Source organism: Phacochoerus africanus, chromosome 9, assembly GCF_016906955.1.
Source record: "Phacochoerus africanus isolate WHEZ1 chromosome 9, ROS_Pafr_v1, whole genome shotgun sequence".
In the NCBI taxonomy this organism is placed as follows: domain Eukaryota; kingdom Metazoa; phylum Chordata; class Mammalia; order Artiodactyla; family Suidae; genus Phacochoerus; species Phacochoerus africanus.
This window is the reverse complement of record NC_062552.1, coordinates 100,332,061-100,352,581: the sequence shown is the minus strand read 5'-3', so window position 1 is coordinate 100,352,581 and position 20,521 is coordinate 100,332,061. Positions and strand designations below refer to the sequence as shown.

General features: G+C 47.3%; 3 protein-coding genes across 3 annotated transcripts in view; 2 read left to right on the top strand and 1 right to left on the bottom strand.

The window, feature by feature from the left end:
* Positions 1 to 5,382, top strand: part of LTBP2 (latent transforming growth factor beta binding protein 2) — a 108,343-nt gene extending 102,961 nt beyond the window's left edge. The window contains 3 exon segments of the mRNA XM_047794530.1: positions 164 to 445; positions 1,965 to 2,114; positions 2,542 to 5,382. Of these exon segments, the coding sequence (XP_047650486.1) occupies positions 164 to 445; positions 1,965 to 2,114; positions 2,542 to 2,687 (578 nt within the window). The 3' untranslated portion in view covers positions 2,688 to 5,382.
* Positions 5,383 to 8,638: 3,256 nt separating this feature from the next.
* ISCA2 (iron-sulfur cluster assembly 2) lies at positions 8,639 to 10,523 on the bottom strand. The gene is made up of 4 exons (XM_047795268.1): positions 10,430 to 10,523; positions 10,129 to 10,231; positions 9,892 to 10,007; positions 8,639 to 9,172 (listed from the first exon to the last, which is right to left on the bottom strand). Exons 1-4 carry the CDS (start codon positions 10,498 to 10,500, stop codon positions 8,998 to 9,000), a joined length of 465 nt encoding a protein of 154 aa, XP_047651224.1. The 5' UTR covers positions 10,501 to 10,523; the 3' UTR covers positions 8,639 to 8,997.
* A 158-nt stretch (positions 10,524 to 10,681) lies between these two features.
* On the top strand, positions 10,682 to 19,858 carry NPC2 (NPC intracellular cholesterol transporter 2). Its single transcript, XM_047796569.1, has 4 exons — positions 10,682 to 11,031; positions 14,321 to 14,428; positions 16,668 to 16,840; positions 19,026 to 19,858. The coding sequence occupies exons 1-4, from the start codon at positions 10,950 to 10,952 to the stop codon at positions 19,110 to 19,112; spliced, it is 450 nt and encodes a 149-aa protein (XP_047652525.1). The 5' UTR covers positions 10,682 to 10,949; the 3' UTR covers positions 19,113 to 19,858.
* The last annotated feature ends 663 nt before the right edge of the window (positions 19,859 to 20,521 follow it).

Here is a 20,521-nt window from a genome sequence, read left to right as displayed (position 1 = left end):
TTTGGGGACAGCGCAGGGCAGGGCGTGGGTGGGGAGAGGGCACTGCCAGGAACTCAGTCCCAGCCCACCCCCTCTCCTTGGGTCCGTGACCCTGAGCGGCGGGGACAGCACTCCAGGCCTTGGCTCCTGGGATCTGGGCCAGCTCCTCTCTCCCTCCTGACAGAGGTCTACGCTCAGCTGTGCAACGTGGCCCGGATTGAAGCAGAGCGGGAGGCTGGGGTCCACTTCCGGCCGGGCTATGAGTATGGCCCCGGGCCCGAGGACCTGCACTATGGCCTCTACGGCCCAGAGGGGGCCCCCTTCTACAACTACCTGGGCCCCGAGGACGCCATCCCCGAGCCACTCTTCCCCAACACAGTCAGCCGCCCAGAGGACCACACCCTGGTCCTCGAGCCTCCCCTGCAACCCTCAGAACTCCAGCCTCACTACGTGGCCAGCCATCCAGGTCTGTGTTGCTGAAAAAGTGGGGAAGGGGTGGGCTCCGAAGCTGGCTTCCGTCTCTTCCATCTGTGAGTCACTGTCAGCGGGGAAGGGAAAAGACCCCTAAGCCCTCTCACGGGTCACTCGAGGGACACCACCAAATTCCCGGGTCAGACCCTAACAACTTTCTGTGATGGACCAACACAGGGACACAGAGGGGTTCGGGACGTCACCCCAACCTCAAAGCTGCCTGTAGGAGGTGAGAGAGGGAGGCAGCAGTACAATCCGCCTCCCCCCACGCCACTTATGGTATGCGGAGTAGCTGCTCTACAAGTTCAAACTTATGCCCTGAGGAGTTCCCGTCGTGGCTTAGTGGTTAACGAATCTGACTAGGAACCATGAGGTTGCAGGTTCGATCCCTGGCCTTGCTCAGTGGGTTAAGGATCCGGTGTTACCATGGTGTTGCTGTGGTGTAGGTTGCAGACTCGACTCGGATACGCAGTGGTTCTGGCGTAGGCCGGCGGGTACAGCTCCGATTAGACCCCTACCCGGGACCCTCCATATGCCGTGAGAGCAGCGCAAGAAATGGAAAAAAACAAAAAAACAAAAAAAAACTTATGCCCTGAAATGGGAAGGAAGGATTTCTAATCACTTTAAAATCCACTCTGGTGACCCGGTTTGTAAGTGGCAACAGCCCCTTCACTTAGGACTTGGATTCTAACACAGAGATCGGGCCTGGCATCTGTGCAATGGACATGGTACCTGCCATGGACACGGCCACTATATCAGACTGATCAAAACTGCACTGAAGAGTTCCCGTCGTGGCGCAGTGGTTAACGAATCCGATTAGGAACCATGAGGTTGCGGGTTCCGTCCCTGCCCTTGCTCAGTGGGTTAACGATCCGGCGTTGCCGTGAGCTGTGGTGTAGGTTGCAGACGCGGCTCGGATCCCGCGTTGCTGTGGCTCTGGCGTAGGCCGGTGGCTACAGCTCCGATTAGACCCCTAGCCTGGGAACCTCCATATGCCGCGGGAGCAGCCCAAAGAAATAGCAAAAAGACAAAAAAACAAAAAACAAAAAAACAAAAAAACTGCACTGAGATTGGGGAACAGGGTTGCTTAGAGACTGAAGAGAAGCAGATCTCATAGAAGTTTTGTTTTGTGGTCAGGATAATCCCCTTTTGCTACCAATCCTCTCCACCCCAAAAAACTAGGTAAAGATTTTAACAAAACACCCTGCCATCAACCACAACAAAATCCAAACCATATAGAGACACCCACCTGCTCAGGAACCCTGGCGCTCTGAGAGCAGCAAGCCCCAACCTTCCTAGAGCCCTCCTCTAAAGTACAGCTCGCCTCTCCATCTAAAATGACACGTACTTATTTTTCAAGAGTATTGCCTTTTGTTTCAGCATCTTTGTGTGAGAGTGTTATGACCCTCCCCACCCCAACCCCAAGAGTTCACTGGGGGCAACCCTTTGAGCAGAGGGTGAGGGCCCCAGGGTGGAATACAAGGCCTCCTTCTCTCTCTGACTGCCCCCAACAGAGAACCAGGCTGGCTTTGAAGGGCTTCAGGCAGAGGAGTGCGGCATCCTGAACGGCTGTGACAACGGCCGCTGCGTGCGTGTGCGGGAGGGCTACACCTGCGACTGCTTCGAGGGCTTCCAGCTGGACACGGCCCAGATGGCCTGTGTGGGTAAGTTTAGAATAGAGAGACTGTGCCCAGGGAGCAGGATGGCCCTGGATGGCTCAGGTGGAAAAGTCAGACTGGCCCCACGGCTCTCTCAGCCTAGCTGGGAAAGCCACTGCTGCCCCCTAGCGGGTCTGCCGGGTGCCAGGCCGAGTGGTGAGAGCTCCGAGGGTCTAAGCACGCTGTGTGTTCAGAAGGCCCTTTCCACGGAGGTTCCTACACAAAAGAAAGGCAGGGACAATAGAGCCTGGTCACAGTATGGGCTCACTTCTGCCAGCTTTGTCTCTGTGAGTTGCTTCATTTTGGGCAGTGACTTCATCCTCTGGCTGCCACATCTAGGATTCCACTGCAGGGCAGGGGTCAGGGCTTAGTGGCCAGAGGGCCAGAGGCACCTGGGCTCCCTACAGGTCTCTCCCCCTTCTCCTCCTCTTAGATGTGAATGAGTGTGATGACTTGAACGGGCCTGCTGCCCTCTGTGTCCATGGTCACTGCGAGAACACGGAGGGCTCCTACCGCTGCCACTGCCCCCCAGGTTATGTGGCTGAAGCAGGTCCCCCACACTGCACTGCCAAGGAGTAGACATGAGGGGTCAGTATGAGCAGTTAGCTGGAAGTGGACCCCCGCCACAGGCGGGGCCTTGAGGAAGCCTTCCTAGCTGGGGAGGCACCGTGAAGCCATCTGAAGATATCGGGCAGGGGGCCCTGCAGCCCAGCTCCCACCCAGCCTCGCCTGCTCTTCATCTCCCCCAGCTTCAGCTCTGGCTGGGAGCCTCTGTCACCGCCTCCACAGCGCCATGCCCTTGCTTGGCTCAAACACCACCAATTGCTTTAATGCTTCAGCCACTGGCCATGAGGCCCAGTCTGCCATCTGCCCTGGCCTTGCTGTGGGCTGCCTACCAAAGGATGGCCATCAACCAGCCCTACAAGCTGTGCAGACATGCCGGGCCCTTCACCTGACACTGCACGCCCCCCTTTCCAGCCACGATCCACAGATCATCCTGATGATTCCACATCTGGGTCAGAGGCTACATCTGTCCCAGGCTGGTCCTTCAGCATCTACTGAGCAAAAAAGGGAGGGGGCCACTCCACTACCTCCTCTCAGGAACCATCACATCACGGCCACCAAGCCAATCTGGTCTGGGCCAGATTTTGCCACATCTTCACCCTCTTCTCAGTTCTGTAGCCCCAGGGAGGGGCAGAAGATCCCCTCATCTCAGAGAAGCAAGACTGATGCTAGCTTGCTAGTAAGAGATGCAAATGAAGGGGAGCAAGGAGCCTGAGAGAGCAGCAAGAGGGCAACAGAAAAATACAGGGGGAATTGGTAAGAAAGGGGGAGCCAGGGCTTTATACAAGTCTCAAGAAAATATCCAGTAGTTTCAGGTAAATAAGCATTCAAAATCTACCCAGCGACAGCTCCTGCGCACCACGGCCAGGTGCCTGTCTCCAAAGACCTGCATTAAAGACATACTGCTTCTTACCGAAACAAATATCTCCTGGGTTCTCCTTTTGTGGACATCAATTTGATGTGCTAAAAATAAAGAGGTCTATCTTCTAGCTCGTGAAATAGCGTAATCTTGTTTAGAGGAAGCCAGATTTCCTATGTCGTTTCTTCTCTACTCAGAAGCATCTGTCCTCTTCCCCTTCGTAAAATGGATGGCTGGCACCCCCGCGTTTACTAGTAGAGACTCCGACCTTGACTCGCGGGGAGTTTAGAACCACGGTGGAATAAAGAAATGTACATCCGGGCTCTTCTGTTTTTTGTTTTTATTTCATATTAAACCAAACTTCTTTACCATGTTGGTTGAGTCTAAATGTTAGAGATGGGGCTGTGCTACCCTCTTGCCAGCTTGGCCAACAGCCTCTGGTTGGGTTCCAAAAGGTTTGCTACTCTTCCAAGACAAGGAAAGCTCTGACTTTGCATTTCTCTGATGGATGACAATGGAGATGAAGAAGGCTCCATGTGCCTGAAGACATGGAGATGAATGTTCTTTTCTTAAACTGTCCTCTCCTAGCTGCTGCGCCGATTGTCAGCCATCACATAATAACTTACTGAATGCTTGCTAAGTGCCAGACACTGTGTTGAATGCTTTACAGGTTTCATTTAATCATCCAACAACCCTACTGTTTTTATTCCCAATTTACAGATGAGGAGACTGGACTTAACAAAAATACATAGTTCTTTAATGTATGAAAATATTCTGACCTTTATTCCTAATAAAAAGAAATGCAAGTTAAACTACATCGAGACACTCTTTAATATGTCAAGCTGGCAAAGATTTAAGTTTGTTAAAACTCTTAGTCGGCAAGCATCTGGGGAAAGAGATACACATACGTAGCTGACAGGAGTGTATACTGACACAACTTCTAAAGAGGATAATACGGCAACGTCTTTCGAAATTATAACAGCACTTCCTCTTTAAATCAGTAATTCCACCTCAGGAATTTAAATGTAACCTTCAGGTAGAGTCTCACCAAAGGTAAAATGACATATGTAAGAGGTTATTATAGCATTATTTATAATAGCAAAAGGTGAGAAACAATTCATTGCTATGGAGCCCTTAAAGAAAGGAAAAAAAAAAAAAGTGGCCCTAAATGCCTGGAAAAGATATCCAAAATGGATTAAGGGGAAAAGGAAGGCTGTACAACAAAGTGTAACATGTGCTGCTATTGCTATTTGTCTAAACAAAGAGGGAAAAGAATTGGATCTGCTCACCTCATCCTTGGCACTCCACCGCACAGCACACAGCGCAAAGGACTTGCCTTTCCTTGAGATACCCCACTGGCACTGCCCCTCCTCCCGCCCCGTGCCCTCCTGCTCACCCTTGCAGAGATGTTTCATACGTACACACATACTTCCAAACATATAGAAATACAAAGAGCATACTACGCATGCTCTTCTGCACTTTGCTTTTTTGACTTAATACACACTTGCACATAAAGGGCTGTCTGGTTCTAATTTACGACCGTGTATTTCTCCACTGAATGGATAAATCATAATTTATTTAATCAGTCCCACTGATGGATATTTCCTTTGTTTCCTACCTTTTGCTATTATAAATAATGCTGTAACGAATACCCTTGGGCATATTTCACATGGTACCTATGGGATTATGCATGTGGGGTAAAATCTTAGGAACAGTAGTAGCTTGTGGGGAGGGCGACACGGTGGATGGGCACAGGACTGGGAGACTTCCCATTGTATCCCCTTTTGTGTCTCTTTGAATTTTGTACCATATGTATTATCTATTCAAAAAAATAAAATATTTTTAAATACAGCTGCTGGACATGGACTGCTTAGACACTCCCTTTATATATTTGTCTGACTATATTTTCCAGTTAAAGCCAGATGATAATTATTCTCAAACTACTTCCTTTAAACAAAACTTACAGAGTTCCCGTCGTGGCGCAGTGGTTAACGAATCCGACTAGGAACCATGAGCTTGCGGGTTCGATCCCTGCCCTTGCTCAGTGGGTTAAGGATCCGGCGTTGCCGTGAGCTGCAGTGTAGGTTGCAGACGCGGCTTGAATCCCGTGTTGCTGTGGCTCTGGCGTAGGCCGGCGGCTACAGCTCCGATTCGACCCCTACCTGGGAACTCCATATGCACGAGAGTGGCCCAAGAAATGGCAAAAAGACAAAAAAAAAAAACAAAAAACAGCAAACTTCCTTTAGACAGCCCTCTGGCATTTCGGTGGAGAAACAGCAAATAGAAACAGCAAATAGGGATTTTTAAAACAGCAATCATAAACCTCAGTGTTGGATACCCAGAAAAGTAGAGGAGCTTCCTGCTTCTGAGACAAACCTGCAAGGCCATGATAACACTGCAGGGGACAGTGTCAGGCCCTGCCGACTGCCAGCTGCCAGGTCTCAGTCCAGGGCCAGCGTTCCCAGGAGGGCCACACCGTGATGATCAGCCGGGCCCGCCTCTCTGCAGAGGACACTCCTGCCGAGTGTCACTGCTCACGCTTTGTAACAAGACCAAAAGAATGGGGCTCAATTCCCAGAAGACAGAGGCAGGACACCCACTTTAGGGGTCCTTTCCTCTCTCACTTCTCAACCTCTTTTCTCCTAATTCCTTGGAAGAGGTCACATTCCCGCACAAAGAAACTAAGGGCGGGTGTGACACCTATAGTTTATATTCCACTGGTCACTACCAATCACGTGCCTGAAGAACATGATTCCACAAGGAAAGCTCTGGATGTTGACCAAGAGGCCCCCGCTTTTGAGCAATAACATAAAGATTCACAACATAAAGCAGAGGGAGGGCTCCTGTGCCTTCAGGTCTTGCACAATTAAGTCTGGCTACAGCCAAGGTGGGGCTGGCTGCCCCAGGCAGTCACTAGCTTATAAAGTTAAATAAAACCAAGTCTGCAGTAAGTAGCATCTTGCTAACTTCTCCTCAAAGCAATGGAGAGGCCAAAAAAAAAAAAATCCTCTAATTGATATAGGAAGAATATAATGTTTTCCTAAATGAAATGCAGTGAGGAAACTTTGTGAAAAGGTCTGCTGGCTTTCATGGCCCGCCAGGGAAAAGGCCCTGGTCAGAAAGGCCTGCAGAAGATCCTAAGCCTATTTTACCACAGCTCCTGTTTATTCCAAGCCAATTGCCCGCTGTCCCCTTGGTGCTATGATCCCCCTATGCCCTGTGTTCCTGAAACTTCTACAGCACCTTCCTCCAACAGAGACCTCTTGTCACCACCTCAGGTTTCCCTATGAAGCTTTCTCAGTCTGATGAAGTAAGATGATTTTTCCCAAAGCCACCCTTTCTAAACACAAGCGTCTAATTCTTCCATTAATAGGAGGTCCTTATACATAGGCGTTTGAGGAGGCCCTCCTCCTGCCTAATTGACCACTGGAATTTAATGTTTATTGGGCCACTAAAACTATTACGTTTGTGCTAAAATCTCCAAATCAATTAAAAAAATAAACACAAAAATATCCCGGAAGAACAGGTTTAACACTTCATACACAACAACAAAAAAATCTTTTTAAGGAAGATGAAAGGACTCACTCTGAGCAGGTGTTGGCAGCAACTTTCAATGGCTCAGTAAAGTCACACAGACACTTCCACCATATGCTGCTTTCTGCCTCCTTCCATGGAAATCTGCTTAAAAAACCCCTTGCTGTTTCTGAGCATCCCCTTCTTTCCTTTTTGTACACGCTGCACACACCATGGGATTTTTTTCTCTAAATCTTAGGTTTTCCCATGTTGAAAATGTAAGTATGTAAGGTTCTATCTCAGATACATTGTCTCAAAACTCTGTATTTCTGTGTTCTCAATGGTGAATTCTTACACTGAACCCCCTTAATTCCAATCCAGTCTAGAAATGTTTCAAGCTAGTCCAGAAATGCAAGACTTGCTGATAGAACCTTTCAGGCTCTTGAGGAAAGAAACCAAGAATTCTTGCAGAATCAACTTGGTTGTGGCTTCCCCAACATCAGCATTCATTAATCATGTCATGGTGGTGGTGGTTTTATCTTTTTTTAGCTGTCTGTCCGTGCGTGCTGGCTGCTCCAAGCACTGTCACATATACACCAGGACTATTTCTAGCGCTTTAGCCTATTTAAGTGCTATACCTAAACAAGTACCTTAAAATTCATTGGAATTTGTGGCTAAAAAGCTCTTCTTTCAGTGACTCTAAAGTTACCAAGTTAAGAAAATGAAAATAGATACCCTGTTAAATATGAATTTCAGATAAACAGCAAATATTTTTTAGTTTTCACTGGGACACACTCATACTAAAAATTATTTGCTGTATATCTGAAATTCACATTTAAGTGGGAAGTTCCTGCTGTGGCTGAGCAGTAACGAACCCGACTAGTATCCATGAGGATGCAGGTTCGATCCCTGACCTCGCTCAGTGGGTTAAGGCTCTGTCATTGCTATGTGCTGCAGTGTAGGTTGCAGATGTGGCTCGGATCCCGAGTTGCTGTGGCTGTGGCCAGCAGCTATAGCTCCAATTTGACCCTTGCCTAGGAACCTCCATATGCCACGGGTGAGGCCCTAAAAAAAAAAAAAATTAAATGGGCATCCTGTATTTTATCTGGTAGTCCAAACTTAAAAAAAAAAAAAAAAAATCCCCAAGTATCTATCATCTCTATCAACAACTTGCTATGCGGTGAGACCATAGGCATTTTACACTATAAGGTAAGGGGAGCAACATACCCTAAACAGATTAAATCATTAAATGCTCACAGAATCTTGAAATGTCTGTGTGAATATGGAATATTGAGGCTATTTCTCAAATGATTCAAGTATCAGATTCAGGTCCAAGTTTTCTGGGTGATGGAGCTATTGGTTTTGTGAATCTGGCAGATTCATGAGTATGAGAGGAAAACATGTTTGCTGTAACAAGTGGGAAGTGGATAATGGGCTGCAGAGAAAATAAGGGTAAGTCAACTAGCACACTCAGGAAGGGTGAGATGAAAAAAAGAACATTTCATTTGCCTTTCTCATCCTCTCTGGTCTAGTAATCAGTGTTCAAAAGCTACCCAATCTGTGACCCTGATCCATAAAACAAGTAAATCAGGACTTTCTTTAAAATGAAGCTTTTATACATAATTATACACATATATACAAACAGCTCTGAAGGCCAGAGAAGTAACTCCAAATTCTGGAACCCTGGAGGCTCTACAGATTATACTGGGTTTCAACCAGTTAATAAGTCTCAGCATCTAGAGGCTTGGCCTTACAACTGTATAGGTGAAATTAAATCAAGACTAAAAGCTTCATATTCTGAAAATAAATAGTGGCAAAATACGGCACTCCTGGACTGAGAGAAATAAAATGGAAAAAAGAACATGATTGGAAGGAAACCTCTAGAATTCTTCAAATCCCAGGTTCTTCAAATTGGTACAAATGAGAGCAATCTCTGGGTCACCTGCTATCACGTCAAAGTTTGACAGAGAAGGATGACCCACAGGAACAGCCTTGCTGCGCTTGAGGATTGTTCAACACTTGAAATGAGCTTCGGATCAGTTCTTGACTGAAGTCCACCTGGGCCCCTTTCACGAAGGCCAAGCTATCAGAATCAACCACCACTCTTGCCCCACCCTGTTCAAATACCCTGAAAAGACAGGAGGAAGGCATTAATGAATATTGCAAACACCAAAAACATAACACCCTCTGAGCCCAGAGGTGCACATCTTCTGTTTTCTGAAATACAGAGGAAGATTTCCTGTTACCTTTGACAGGTGCTGGTTTTCTCTGAGGCAAAAGGGTTCACTAGAATGACTCCTAGGAAGCGTGTAGAGATTTAGGGCCTGGAATCTAAACCAGTCTGACTCTCTACCAACTATGCTATGGACCTAGACAGGCCAGCTTTCCTCCTATGACTTCGTTATTTTGAATCAAGACAACAAATCTTCACTGTACCCCCACTCTGTGAGAAGGGTGGTGTTCAGGACCCTCGGCAAACCTCTTAAATTTGTAATAAAAGGAGTTCCCATCATGGCACAGCAAAAACGACTCCAACTTGGAACCATGAAGGTGAGGGTTCGATCCCTGGCCTCGCTCAGTAGGTTAAGAATCTGGTGTTGCTGTGTGCTGTGGTGCCAAGGTCGCAGACAGGACTGGGATCCTGCGTTGCTGTGGCTGTGGTGTAGGCCAGCAGCTGCAGCTCTGATTCGATCCCTAGCCTGGGAACCTCCCTATGCAGCGGGTGCGGCCCTTTTTAAAAAGCAAAAATAATAATAATTAATAAACTTGGAATAAAAGGGCACCTTAAGCTGAAGGCACTTTTATCCCTCCCACACGTTCTCTGAGAACCCACCCCTTTCTCCTTGCCTGTCGTCGGGGTTGATAACTGTATCCAGTGAAAATTTGTATTGGAACCCGGAGCATCCACCTCCCTCCACCTCCAGCCTGAGGAATTCTGACTCTTCGGTGATTTCCAGAAGCCTCTGAAATGCAGGAAGGGAGGTCAAGAATTCCAGGCAAGGGGAGAGAGACGGGTAAGCCAAGAGAAAGTACCCCTACTCCCAGCCCTCGCCAGCCACGGGCGCCCCGTGTCCGGCCTCTTACCTGGACGCAGCTGTCGGTAAGGTGGATCTGCCCTTCGCCAGCTTCAGGGTTGGAGGACGACATTTCCCGAAGAGCCCAAGGTCCGCGAGAGGCCGCGAGGAGCCTGCCGAGCAAGGAAGGAGGGTGAGCCTGGGAGCAAAAGGGCAGCCGGTAACCTCTACCTCACGCCAAACCTGATGTCCCTCCACCTGTACAGCCTCACGCCAAACCTTCACCTCCTCCAAGAGCCTCAGTTTCCCCTTAGTCTCGGGGGCGCAGAACCAAACACCCTTCCCAAATGACTTCCTAGGCTTGCTGGTACCTGCCCCTTTGCCAGGGGGTAACCGCTCTCAGAGCCGCAGCTGTTATGTATAAACCCCGAACGGCCGCCATTTTCCTCTGCAAACCCCGCCTCTCGCACTGCCCCAATCCTCTTCTCGGCCTGGGCCTCGGGAGGCGGGACTCATAGAGACCCCGCCTTTAGGTACACCTATTGGATGGTGCTGAAGGAGGAAGGATTTGATTGGTTAGAGATGCTCCCCTGCGGACGCGGGGACACACCCACAAAGCCCCCGCGGAGCGCTGGAGGGAGGAGCTGGGAGGTACGCAGATGGATCCAGCTTCTCTCGCTGCGAAGCAGGCCAAATGGGCGGAGATAGGGAATGTCTGGGACCCTGTGTCTGGCTTCCTAGAGCCGGGGGCGGGGCGCAGGCGGACCTCGGTCCCAGTTGCTGGTCACGGGTCGCCTGACTGGGCTCCTCCCTCGGCCCGCCCCTGAAGGTTTATCTTGTGACCGCGGCAGCTGGCTTTCCTTCCGTGAGCTTGAAACCTCCTGAGCTGCGATGCATTTCTTGGCCGCTGCGTTCCTGCTCCTGACACTCAGCGCTTCTGCCCTGGCCGAGCCAGTGCATTTCAGGGACTGCGGTGAGCCCCGGGGCCAGTCCAAGGTTCCCACGCCCTCTGCGGGAACCCCCGCCGGAACCTGATGCTAAGACCTCAGGCTGGGTTGGGTGGGTCCCGCGGGCGGCTAGACTCAGCCTCAGACTTCTCGTGAGGTGGGCTAAAGTGAGTTGGGGTAGGGGACAAGGTAGTGGCCTCGATAAAACCCGACTACTCACAACGTTGTCTCTTTCCTTGGAAAGCGTGTTTGGGGCCCCAGGATATTCCTGGAGATGGGCCTATGCTGAAGTTTCCTAAAGTTTGTAGGGCAAACAACGGCAGGTTCTTATGCAGCGTAGTGGGTAAGGGATGCGGTTCAAAACTTTTTTCTTTATGTAAAAATACGTATTTATTTATGTATTTAAGATTTTGGATGACCTTTCCCTCCACACTCCCTTTGCTTTTTTAAATTTCCCTTTTGCTGAGAAGTCAAAAGTCAGTTCTCCTTTTCATTGTTGGTTCCATTAGGGATTTCCTTGGTCTGTGGAATTTTGTGATGCTGACGAGTTTGTTTCTCCCTCCTGTTTTTGAAACTCCTCTTTCTGGTCACAACTTGTGACAGTGACACATAACCCTCTCTGCTGTTGTGGTTGGCATGTGTGCTGAAAAACACAACAGGCGAGTAGAAATTGTAAATTCCTTCAGTCAGGTCTATCAAATTAACTGTTCTTGCAGAACTTTTCTGAAGTAGAGAGGTGTAATGATAAAGAGGCATGGAACTGATTTTATAAAATTTGTGAGCTGGAGGGAACCTCGGAGATCCTGGAGTGAATCACCAAATTCCAGAAACGTTAGCTAACTTACCCAGTCACACAGCAGAATGACACCCAGAATAAATGTGCTCCTTTCTATCTAGTGCCCAGGTAATGCTGACTGCTCAATAAATATGCGCTGGAAAAGTGAATGAGACAATAAATACTCTTTCCACTATGTTATCCGAATTCATGTTGAGCCAAAAGCAAAGTTGGAGACTAGGGGACAGGATTGATAGAACAAAAACCGCTGGCTTGTTAATCCTTAACAAACGCTCCCCCATGGAACTAGGAGACTGGCACTTGAAAGATGCTATTATTACCTCAAATTACTGTCTTTGCCTCCACTAAACTGAGTGGCCAACATTTGGATGAAGACACTGTGTTAGCTCGACTAACCCATTCCGTTCTCACAATCTGTTTTACAGATGAGGAAACAGGCACCTAGAGTAACTTGCCCAACTTCTTAGAGCTAGTAAGCGGTAAGAAACTAGTGAGTGTTTGTAAGTCACTTGGGGTTTCAAAGTTAACAGTAAAAAACAACCACCACCTAAGGAAACTAAACCCCAGAGTTGTTCTGCTCATTGGAAAAAAAAGCAGGTGAACATCTATGGCAAGAACTTCTTAAGGGAAAGAGAGCTTCCGTTACAGACTTTCAGTTTACTTTTGAATTGGGAAGTACAATGTTAAAAACCTCAGGGCCCACATCAAAAGGATTTTTGAGTTCCTCTCTAGGCCCCTTTCCCCTGGAGTGGTATTTCCAGGTGAGAAATAGGGTCCCAGTGTCTAGTTTTGCAACTTTTGTAGGTTAGGACTAAGAGGTGTGCTCTTTTGACATTGGAGATCCAAGAACTTCTTATCAGAAAGAAAAAACAAACCAAAAAAAAAAAAACTGGATGAAGGAGCTTCAAGTACTACCCTTTACTCAGTTCCTACTTGATCACGTAACCCAGCCTTACCGAAAGCAGGTAGACACTGGAAGTTGAAAGCTGTAGCATCAACACTGATTTTCAGTAAGTTGTTGATTAAAGTTCTAATTTTCCCCCCTGGCCTAGAAGATGGGACAGAGTGGAAGAGAGTGCTTGGAGAAGAGAATCTTGTATTTATTGTTTGAGGACTTTGCCATGATGGAGCCGCAAGTTGGGGATAATGGACTGCAACACTCTCATTTTCCGACCTAGCTGTCTTCATGCATTTGCCTTTGGAGACAGAAAGAGCCCATTCTATTGTCTAGATCCATAATTTCTACCCACAGAAAAAATTTGAGTTGAGAGACTCATGTGCTTTTTTTTTTTTTTTTCTTTCATCTTTTGTCTTTTCAGGGCTGCACTTGTGGCATATGGAAGTTCCCAGGCTAGGGGTCATATTGGAGCTGTAGCCTCTGGCCTACACCACAGTCACAGCAATGCCAGATCCGAGCTGAGTCTGCGACCTACACCACAGCTCAGATCCCTAACCCACTGAGTGAGGCCAGAGATCAAACCCACATCCTCATGGATGCTAGTCAGGTTCGTTAGCCACCGAGCCAGGACGAAAACTCCCTAGACTCACCTTTTGTATCAAAAGGAAGTTTGCTAACCCGCTCAGGAGCAGCTACCCCAGATCGAATTCATGGACTAAATCCCCATACAATGAAAACTTATATAGCATTACTATGTTCCAAGCAGATATTTTAGAGCTATATGTGTATTAGCTCACCTAATGCACATATACTCGGTACTATTATTATCCTATGAGATGGATACTATTATTATACCCAGAAAGGTTTAAGTAACTTGCCTTGAGGTTCCACGGTAAGTAATGGGGCCAGTGAGATTTCAAATCCAGGCATCGGATCCCAAAGTCCAGCTCTCAGCAGTGGCATAAGAGTGGCGGAGCTGAAGCCCTTACTCTCTTGTCCACTTGGCATTCTCTCAGCTGTCCAGTTTCAGGGGCCTGGATGAAGGAAGAGGATGTTTAAAGATTTGTCCTTAACCTTTTTTGGTCAAGGTGCTTTTGTCCTTGTCTTGACTGGGGGGGAGAAGAAAAAAAGACACACCCTGCCTCAAAGACACTTATTTTAAAGAACACTGACTCCAGGGCAGAGTGTTCATCTGTTTACCGTGGATGCATGCCTCATATCCCACTGAGAGGGGTATACAAGACCGCTGATTTGGAGATACCAGGGCAGGAATGAATGGTGGTGGGGGCAGGGCCATTTGGGAGCAGCCTTTCTCAAGATTCCAAAAAGTAGTGGCTCTGTGACTTGAGCCATTGTTCATACTATGTATGTGCTGCTTTAAAATCCTATGTCAGGGTGGAAGGAGGAGCAGGATATAGAGCGGGGGGCCGGATATATGTACTCAGTCATTTCCTTAATTCCCCTTCACCCATCAGATACGAGCAGTTCCCCGAGCCCATCGATGGTCAGAGGAGAAGGAGCTCGCCTTCACTGGGAGGGCAGAGCACCTTCCCATTAGGTAGGAGACGGCCTCAGTGGCTTGTTTTCCTTCCCATTCCTTTACATTTTTCTTCTTTTGCAGGCTCGGGGGTCGGAGTGATAAAGGAAGTGAATGTGAACCCATGTCCCACCCAGCCCTGCCAGCTGCACAAAGGACAGTCTTACAGTGTGAATGTCACCTTCACCAGTAGTGAGTATACGTGGTTCTTACCTTCAAATTCACCTGAAAGCATAGCATCAGGTGAATACATCAGTCTCAAGTATTGCAATGAGCATGGGAACATGAGGGCAGGGAATTGCAGTCAGGAATTCTGTGACCTCACCTCCGCCCTGATAAACCCTTCTCATGACTGGCTTCCCATATGCGTGTTACCTCGAGTCTATCGGAGTTGTCAGACTCCCTTGAAGCAGACAGGGGATTTCCATGTGTTCACAGGTCAGAGAAGACAGCTTGGCTTCTCTCTGTCCTATTTTGGTCCATGTGGGACAGCAGATTTCATGGGATGTCAATTCTGTTTGGCTACAGACTGCACAGTGTTAATATAGACCTCAATTCTGTAGACGTTGGACCTCCTCCAAAATGTTATTTCAAGCAATATGTCTTCCAGCTATTAAGTATATATTCTGCCTGAAAATGTACGAACAATCTTTAGACTATAAGGTTTAGGGAACTCACTGGGAAACAGTCAAGAAATTTGAACTTTTGAAGTTTTCATTGTGGCTCAGCAATAACAAACCCGACTAGTATCCATGAGGACGCAGGTTCAATCCCTGGCTTCGCTCAGTGGATTAAGGATCCAGCGTTGCCGTGAGCTGTGGTGTAGTTTGGAGACATGGTTTGGATTTGGCATGGTTGTGGCTCTGGCGTAGGCCAGCAACTGCAGCTCTAATATGACCCCTAGCCTGGGAACCTCCATATGCTGCAGGTGCAGCCCTAAAAAGACAGAAAGGAAGGAAGCTGAACTTTGTTCTTCAACTTGAAGAAATATTATTAGAACTAGTTGCTTCCTGATACCACGTTCATCTCCTTCAGATTCCCAGGAACCTAGACGAATGTAAAATCCTCGTTTCTAGAAAGGGCATCTGCTTTGAATCTTTCCCTCATTTTATATACTATGGAACTAGACAGGCTAATAAGGAATTCTCAGGCGTTCCTTTAGGGCTCAGCAGGTTAAGGATCCTGTGTTGTCAGTGCTGCGGCTTGGGTCGCTGCTGTGACAGGGGTTTGATCCTTTGATCCCTGGGCCAGGAACTTCCACATGCCACAAGTGTGCCCCCCCTCCAAAAAAAGAAAAAAACAGTCGCAAAGTTCTTATCACCTCTTGTTCGTAAGCCTAAAGACAGTTCTAAGTTCTAGAGTTGTTGTCTCTGGAGTTCCCGGTGTGACTCAGAGGAAACGAGTCTGACTAACGTCTATGAGGACGCAGGTTTGATCCCTGGCCTCACTCAGTGGGTTAAGGATCCGGCATTGCCCTGAGCTGTGGTGTGGGTTGCAGACACTGGTTGGATCCTGCATTGCTGTGGCTGTAGCTCTGATTCAGCCCCTGGCCTGGAAACCTCCATATGCCGCGGGTGTAGCCCTAAAAAGACCAAAAAAATAAAATAAATAAATACAGTTGTTGTCTCTCCTGGACAATGCCTTATCACCTGTGCTGTTCCAAATCAAAAAAAGTGCCTTCTAAACAAAATTCCCAACCCAGACAGAAATAAACGGAGTCAATGCTCTGGATCTCCAGAATAACCTAATAGCTCATAGGTTGCTTTAAAGGTATTCCTCCTGCCTGTCTTGTGACATGGAGGGTAGAGGTTAGCAAAAAGTGTACCTCTTTCTCTTACCCAGTTTCCAAAGAGTTACTGCTTTCACAGCCCATGGCATCTCTGTGGAGACTCCTATTCCCTCTTTCCAGGTTGTCTCCCACTTTCTTCCTCATTCCTAATGGAATCCTTTGGGCAGGGTATTTGAGAATTCCGAGATCAGTCTCCCATCCATCGTTAAGTTGCATAACACACTTTGACAGAGTCTGATGTAAAGAGCAAACAGCAAGTTCATTGCCAAAAATCAGTTAGGTTGTTGCATCGGATTACATATCCAGGTAGTTCTGATTCTCCTGAGAAACTCTGAAAAGCAGTGAAGAGCAACGCAGAGTTCAGAGCAAAGAAAACAGCCCCCACTGATGGCTTTTTTTTTTTTTTTGGCATAATGCAGTAATTTTTCAGGTTTCAGACCGAGTGCTTGCTTTGTAGCATTCACAGAGTCCTAAACATGACGACAAAGAGAAGTAAGACCCCAGGAATGAAGAGGCACAGACATGATTTGCCAACACAGCAGTGCCATGGCTTGAGAATATCCTGAGAATGTCTGAATTTTTCAGTTCCACTTTGGCAGCGGGCTGTTTCCTTCGCCCTCTGATTGTCTTGTTTTCTCCTAGACACTCAGTCGAAAGGCAGCAAAGCCGTGGTGCACGGCATCGTGATGGGCGTCCCGATTCCGTTTCCCATCCCCGACCCCGATGGTTGTAAGAGCGGAATCAACTGCCCCATCCAGAAAGACCAGACCTACAGCTACCTGAATAAACTGCCAGTGAAGACCGAGTACCCCTCTGTAAGTGACATGGTTGAGGACCCCGAAGGCCTTGTGACTAGATTAGAAATCTGAAGAGAGGGGCCAGGAAGAAAAGACTGGAGTGGGAATCCTTTATCTCTCTGGGGAAGACGTGCACACCCGGGGGAAGGGAGATAAGTCTGAGTGAAGAACTCATGCGTTGGGGCTGAGAGCTTTCACTGCGTCCCTTTGATCCTTGTCTGCAGCCTGCTGGTGAGCCTCGGCCTAACGCTGCCTTCTTTATGTGTGATATTTCCCCTGGTTCTTGGGCCCACCTCTGTGGATCACCCTTTACTGATGAAGAGCTTTCAGCCGCCAGTGCTCCATGATACAAACAGAGTCTATTCTGCTCAGAAATATTACAGCTGAGCTTTAGAGCGAGGTCTTGTATTTCAACACCTGCGCAGTGTTACAAGTTTTGGTCAGGTATCAAATAGTTCAAGCATTCGAGCGGCCATAGCATTGGTCATCAGAAAAACCTGGTTCCCCTGTTAATCTCAGAACCAGACAGCAGTAGTTTGTTAGTCCACAGCAAAGTGGTGGCTTTTTCCTCTCTTCTTTCTCTCCTCTACCCGCTTCTTTCACCTCTGGCTCACCTTGCTATCCCTACTTCTTTTTCAACCCAACACTTGTGATATCGAGCCCACTGGAATGGGCCTGTGGCAAAGTTATGAATCTTGATAAGAATGGAGGAAGAGATCCCTTGTGACACAGCAGGTTAAGGATCCATCCTTGTCATTGCCACAGCTCAGGTGCAGGTTCAACCCCTGGCCTGCTATGGGTGCAGCCAAAAAAAAAAAAAAAAAAGGAAAGAAAGGACAAAGAATGGAAGAAATAAAGGGATTACTTTTTTCCATGAAGAAAAGGAGCTGTATTTTTTAAAAGGAGATTTAGTAGAACTGGGAGCAATCTGACCATTTATTAGCAAGAAACCACATGTAATTAAAGAACATTCTAAAGAGACTCCAATTTAGGGAGTCTCTGCTTAAGGGATATCAGAGATCCTAAAGGTCAAGAGCAGATGTGTAGGTTACTCTGCAGAGCAGCCATGTGATCATGGGCATTTCTGAGCCTCAGGAACTCTGTCTGGTTAGGGTCTGATGCAGAGTAGACACTTCATATGTGGTCATTCTTGTTAAGTGAATTACATTTCATTTGAAAACCAGCTTAATCTTTGTTAATTTGAGCCTGAATGGAAACAGTAATTAATATATACTAGTCTTGGAGTTCCCATCGTGGCTCAGCAGTAACAAACCTGACTAGCATCCATGAGAGCTCAGGTTCGATCCCTGGCCTCGCTCAGTGGGTTAAGGATCTGATGTTGCTCTGAGCTGTGGTGTAGGTCACATATGAGGCTCTGTCCCCTGTTGCTGTGGCTGTGGGTTGGCCAGCAGCTGTAGCTCCAGTTCAGCCCCCAGCCTGGGAACTTCCATATGCCACAGGTGCAGCCCTAAAAAGTTCAAAAGAAAAGAGAGAGAGAGTTTGTAACTAAAAGCAAGTAAGCCAATATCCACGTAAGAAAGGACTGGTAAAGTGCCAGTAATTTATTAAGGATTAGAAGAGACAATTCCTAGTATGCATGTAACAAGTCAAGGCAGAGATGTCTAAGGAGGTATATTATCAAAAAATAGTTTAAGGACAGTGATCAAAACTATATTGCCACAGAGGGTCATTGTCCCTGAAATTACTCATACAACCCTAAACTTCTTTGGACATTCTTTGTGTTTTGCTATTTCCTTTTCCAGCTAACAAGTTTCCTGGGACCTAAGAATCTTAATATTTTACTCTCTGCTCTACATAAAGTTGGAAAAAGCTGGGTCAGATGGTCAAAATGCATGCAAAATTGTTTCAAGGTGAAATTATTTTTCATGTCCAGCTTCATTTGTGTACCATTGATCTAAGAGGGAAAAGAATGCTTTAGAAACTGTATTTGTAAGCTGACTAGACGGGGATGTGGTCTTGCTAACACCAAGTGCTAGGTGTAACTTGGTTTGTCCTCTCAGCTTAAGGACATAGGCTGTGCCTACATCCCCAGTAGCCTTCATGATGAAATGATTTAAGAAGAAGAGGATGAGGAATTAGGCAGTTTGTAACAATTTACATCTGAGATTCGTAGGTAAACCCCTTCTGGATTGAGGTGAGGTCTTGGATTCACTTTTCCCAACTCTTTTTTCTCTTTCTCCAGATAAAACTGGTGGTGGAGTGGAAACTTCAGGATGACAATGACCAGTGTCTCTTCTGCTGGCAAATCCCAGTACAGATTGAAAGCTAGAGCTCTTCAGTGCCACTCTGTGCATCTGGGGGTGACAGAGCAGGGATGGAGGGAGGGGAGGAGAAATCAAGTCTAAACTCACTCAGTGCCATAAGATGAAAGGAATTTCCTAGAAGGCCGTTTCATGCCTCTGAACCTCCAAAAGCATCTAAGACCCTATTTCCTGAGAGCTCAGAACTGTTGCCCTTGTAACATCCTGTGTTTAAGGGTTGAAGGAGAGGAGGGCATGAGAATGTAGGGATTGATTTAATTGCCTTCAGTTTTTGTTTTTCTTTTCCTTTTGGAATCAGGAGGGTCCAACCAGACAAGACCCGAATGAGGCTGCTTGGGGATACCGGCTAACTTGCCCTAGGGTTACCGGGCCTTGCAGCAGAGGACGGGTTCCAAACCACATCCCACTAGCTGGGATCTCCCACCTGCAGGTTCCTCCTCTCCATGTGCCTCAGTGCATCTGGCCAGTGAGCCTCCTTCCTGATGCTCGGCATCACCTCTAGCTCTGCTGCTTTACGGGTGCAGCCGTGTCCAATGTTGCAGTGGGGGAAGGTGTTCCATGACAGAAATTCACCTCCAATGGCTGGTTCTATGTGGTTAGCTCATGTCTCCTTTTCTATCTTAGGCGGTTTTCATTAAATGTAGCACTTCCTTAGCAGATGCTTGACTTTTTTTTTTTTTTAAACAGCATTAACCTGTAGCCTCTTTATGCACCTGAAAATGTCCCTTTGAATAAAAAAAAAAAAAACTTGGCAGTCTTGTCTTCTGCATTTTGGCTGTGGACACCTGCTTTCACACAGGTTATATTCCCCTGGGTCCAGGGAAGGGGGGCACCCAGTCCTGGGGTCCCAGAGTGCAGTAAAGACAGGGCTTTCAGTAACTGCCTTTCCTCCTCTTCTCACAGTTAGGCCTCACCTCTCTGTCTTACACGACAGGACCTTCTGGTTTGCTTCATTTTTCCCAGTCCTATATCACCAAGTGTGCTTGAGAGAAGCCCCGAAAGCAAACATCACCTAGAATAACAATATCTACAAGGTGAAGGAGACTGAACTTGGGGTGGGGGCAGGACGTCAGAAGTTACAAGTGAACATGAGCATGGGAACCTTTGGGAACCTTCTGCCATAAAGAAAGCCTAGAAGGTGACATGTGAAGGTGGAGCAGGTAGTGGCTGAATTATTTATAAGGCTTTCAGTGTCCTGCTCTTGAAGTTCAAGTATAGTCATGGGGCACACGTTTGGCTGTCTGTTTCAAATCAGGGTGCTTTCAGCTTTTAGCTGTTGCGGGGAATACAACCCTGTTCACAAAGGAGTTGGGAAACTTGGACCTTAGAAAGTCATCCCTTGTAGGTTGGGTGCTTATGCAGCCAATTTGTCATTTGGTCCAGGTCTTTTCATCCCACTAATTTCACTAGATTCCTT

Coding starts and splice junctions, on each gene's coding strand:
- ISCA2 (XM_047795268.1), bottom strand. CDS start 10,500: ATGGCGGCCGTTCGGGGTTTATACATAACAGCTGCGGCTCTGAGAGCG. Junction 10,232..10,429: donor ACCCCCTGGCAAAGGGGCAG/GTACCAGCAAGC, acceptor CTTGCTCGGCAG/GCTCCTCGCGGCCTCTCGCG. Junction 9,173..9,891: donor GTTATCAACCCCGACGACAG/GCAAGGAGAAAG, acceptor CTGTCTTTTCAG/GGTATTTGAACAGGGTGGGG.
- NPC2 (XM_047796569.1), top strand. CDS start 10,950: ATGCATTTCTTGGCCGCTGCGTTCCTGCTCCTGACACTCAGCGCTTCT. Junction 14,429..16,667: donor GAATGTCACCTTCACCAGTA/GTGAGTATACGT, acceptor GTTTTCTCCTAG/ACACTCAGTCGAAAGGCAGC. Junction 16,841..19,025: donor TGAAGACCGAGTACCCCTCT/GTAAGTGACATG, acceptor CTCTTTCTCCAG/ATAAAACTGGTGGTGGAGTG.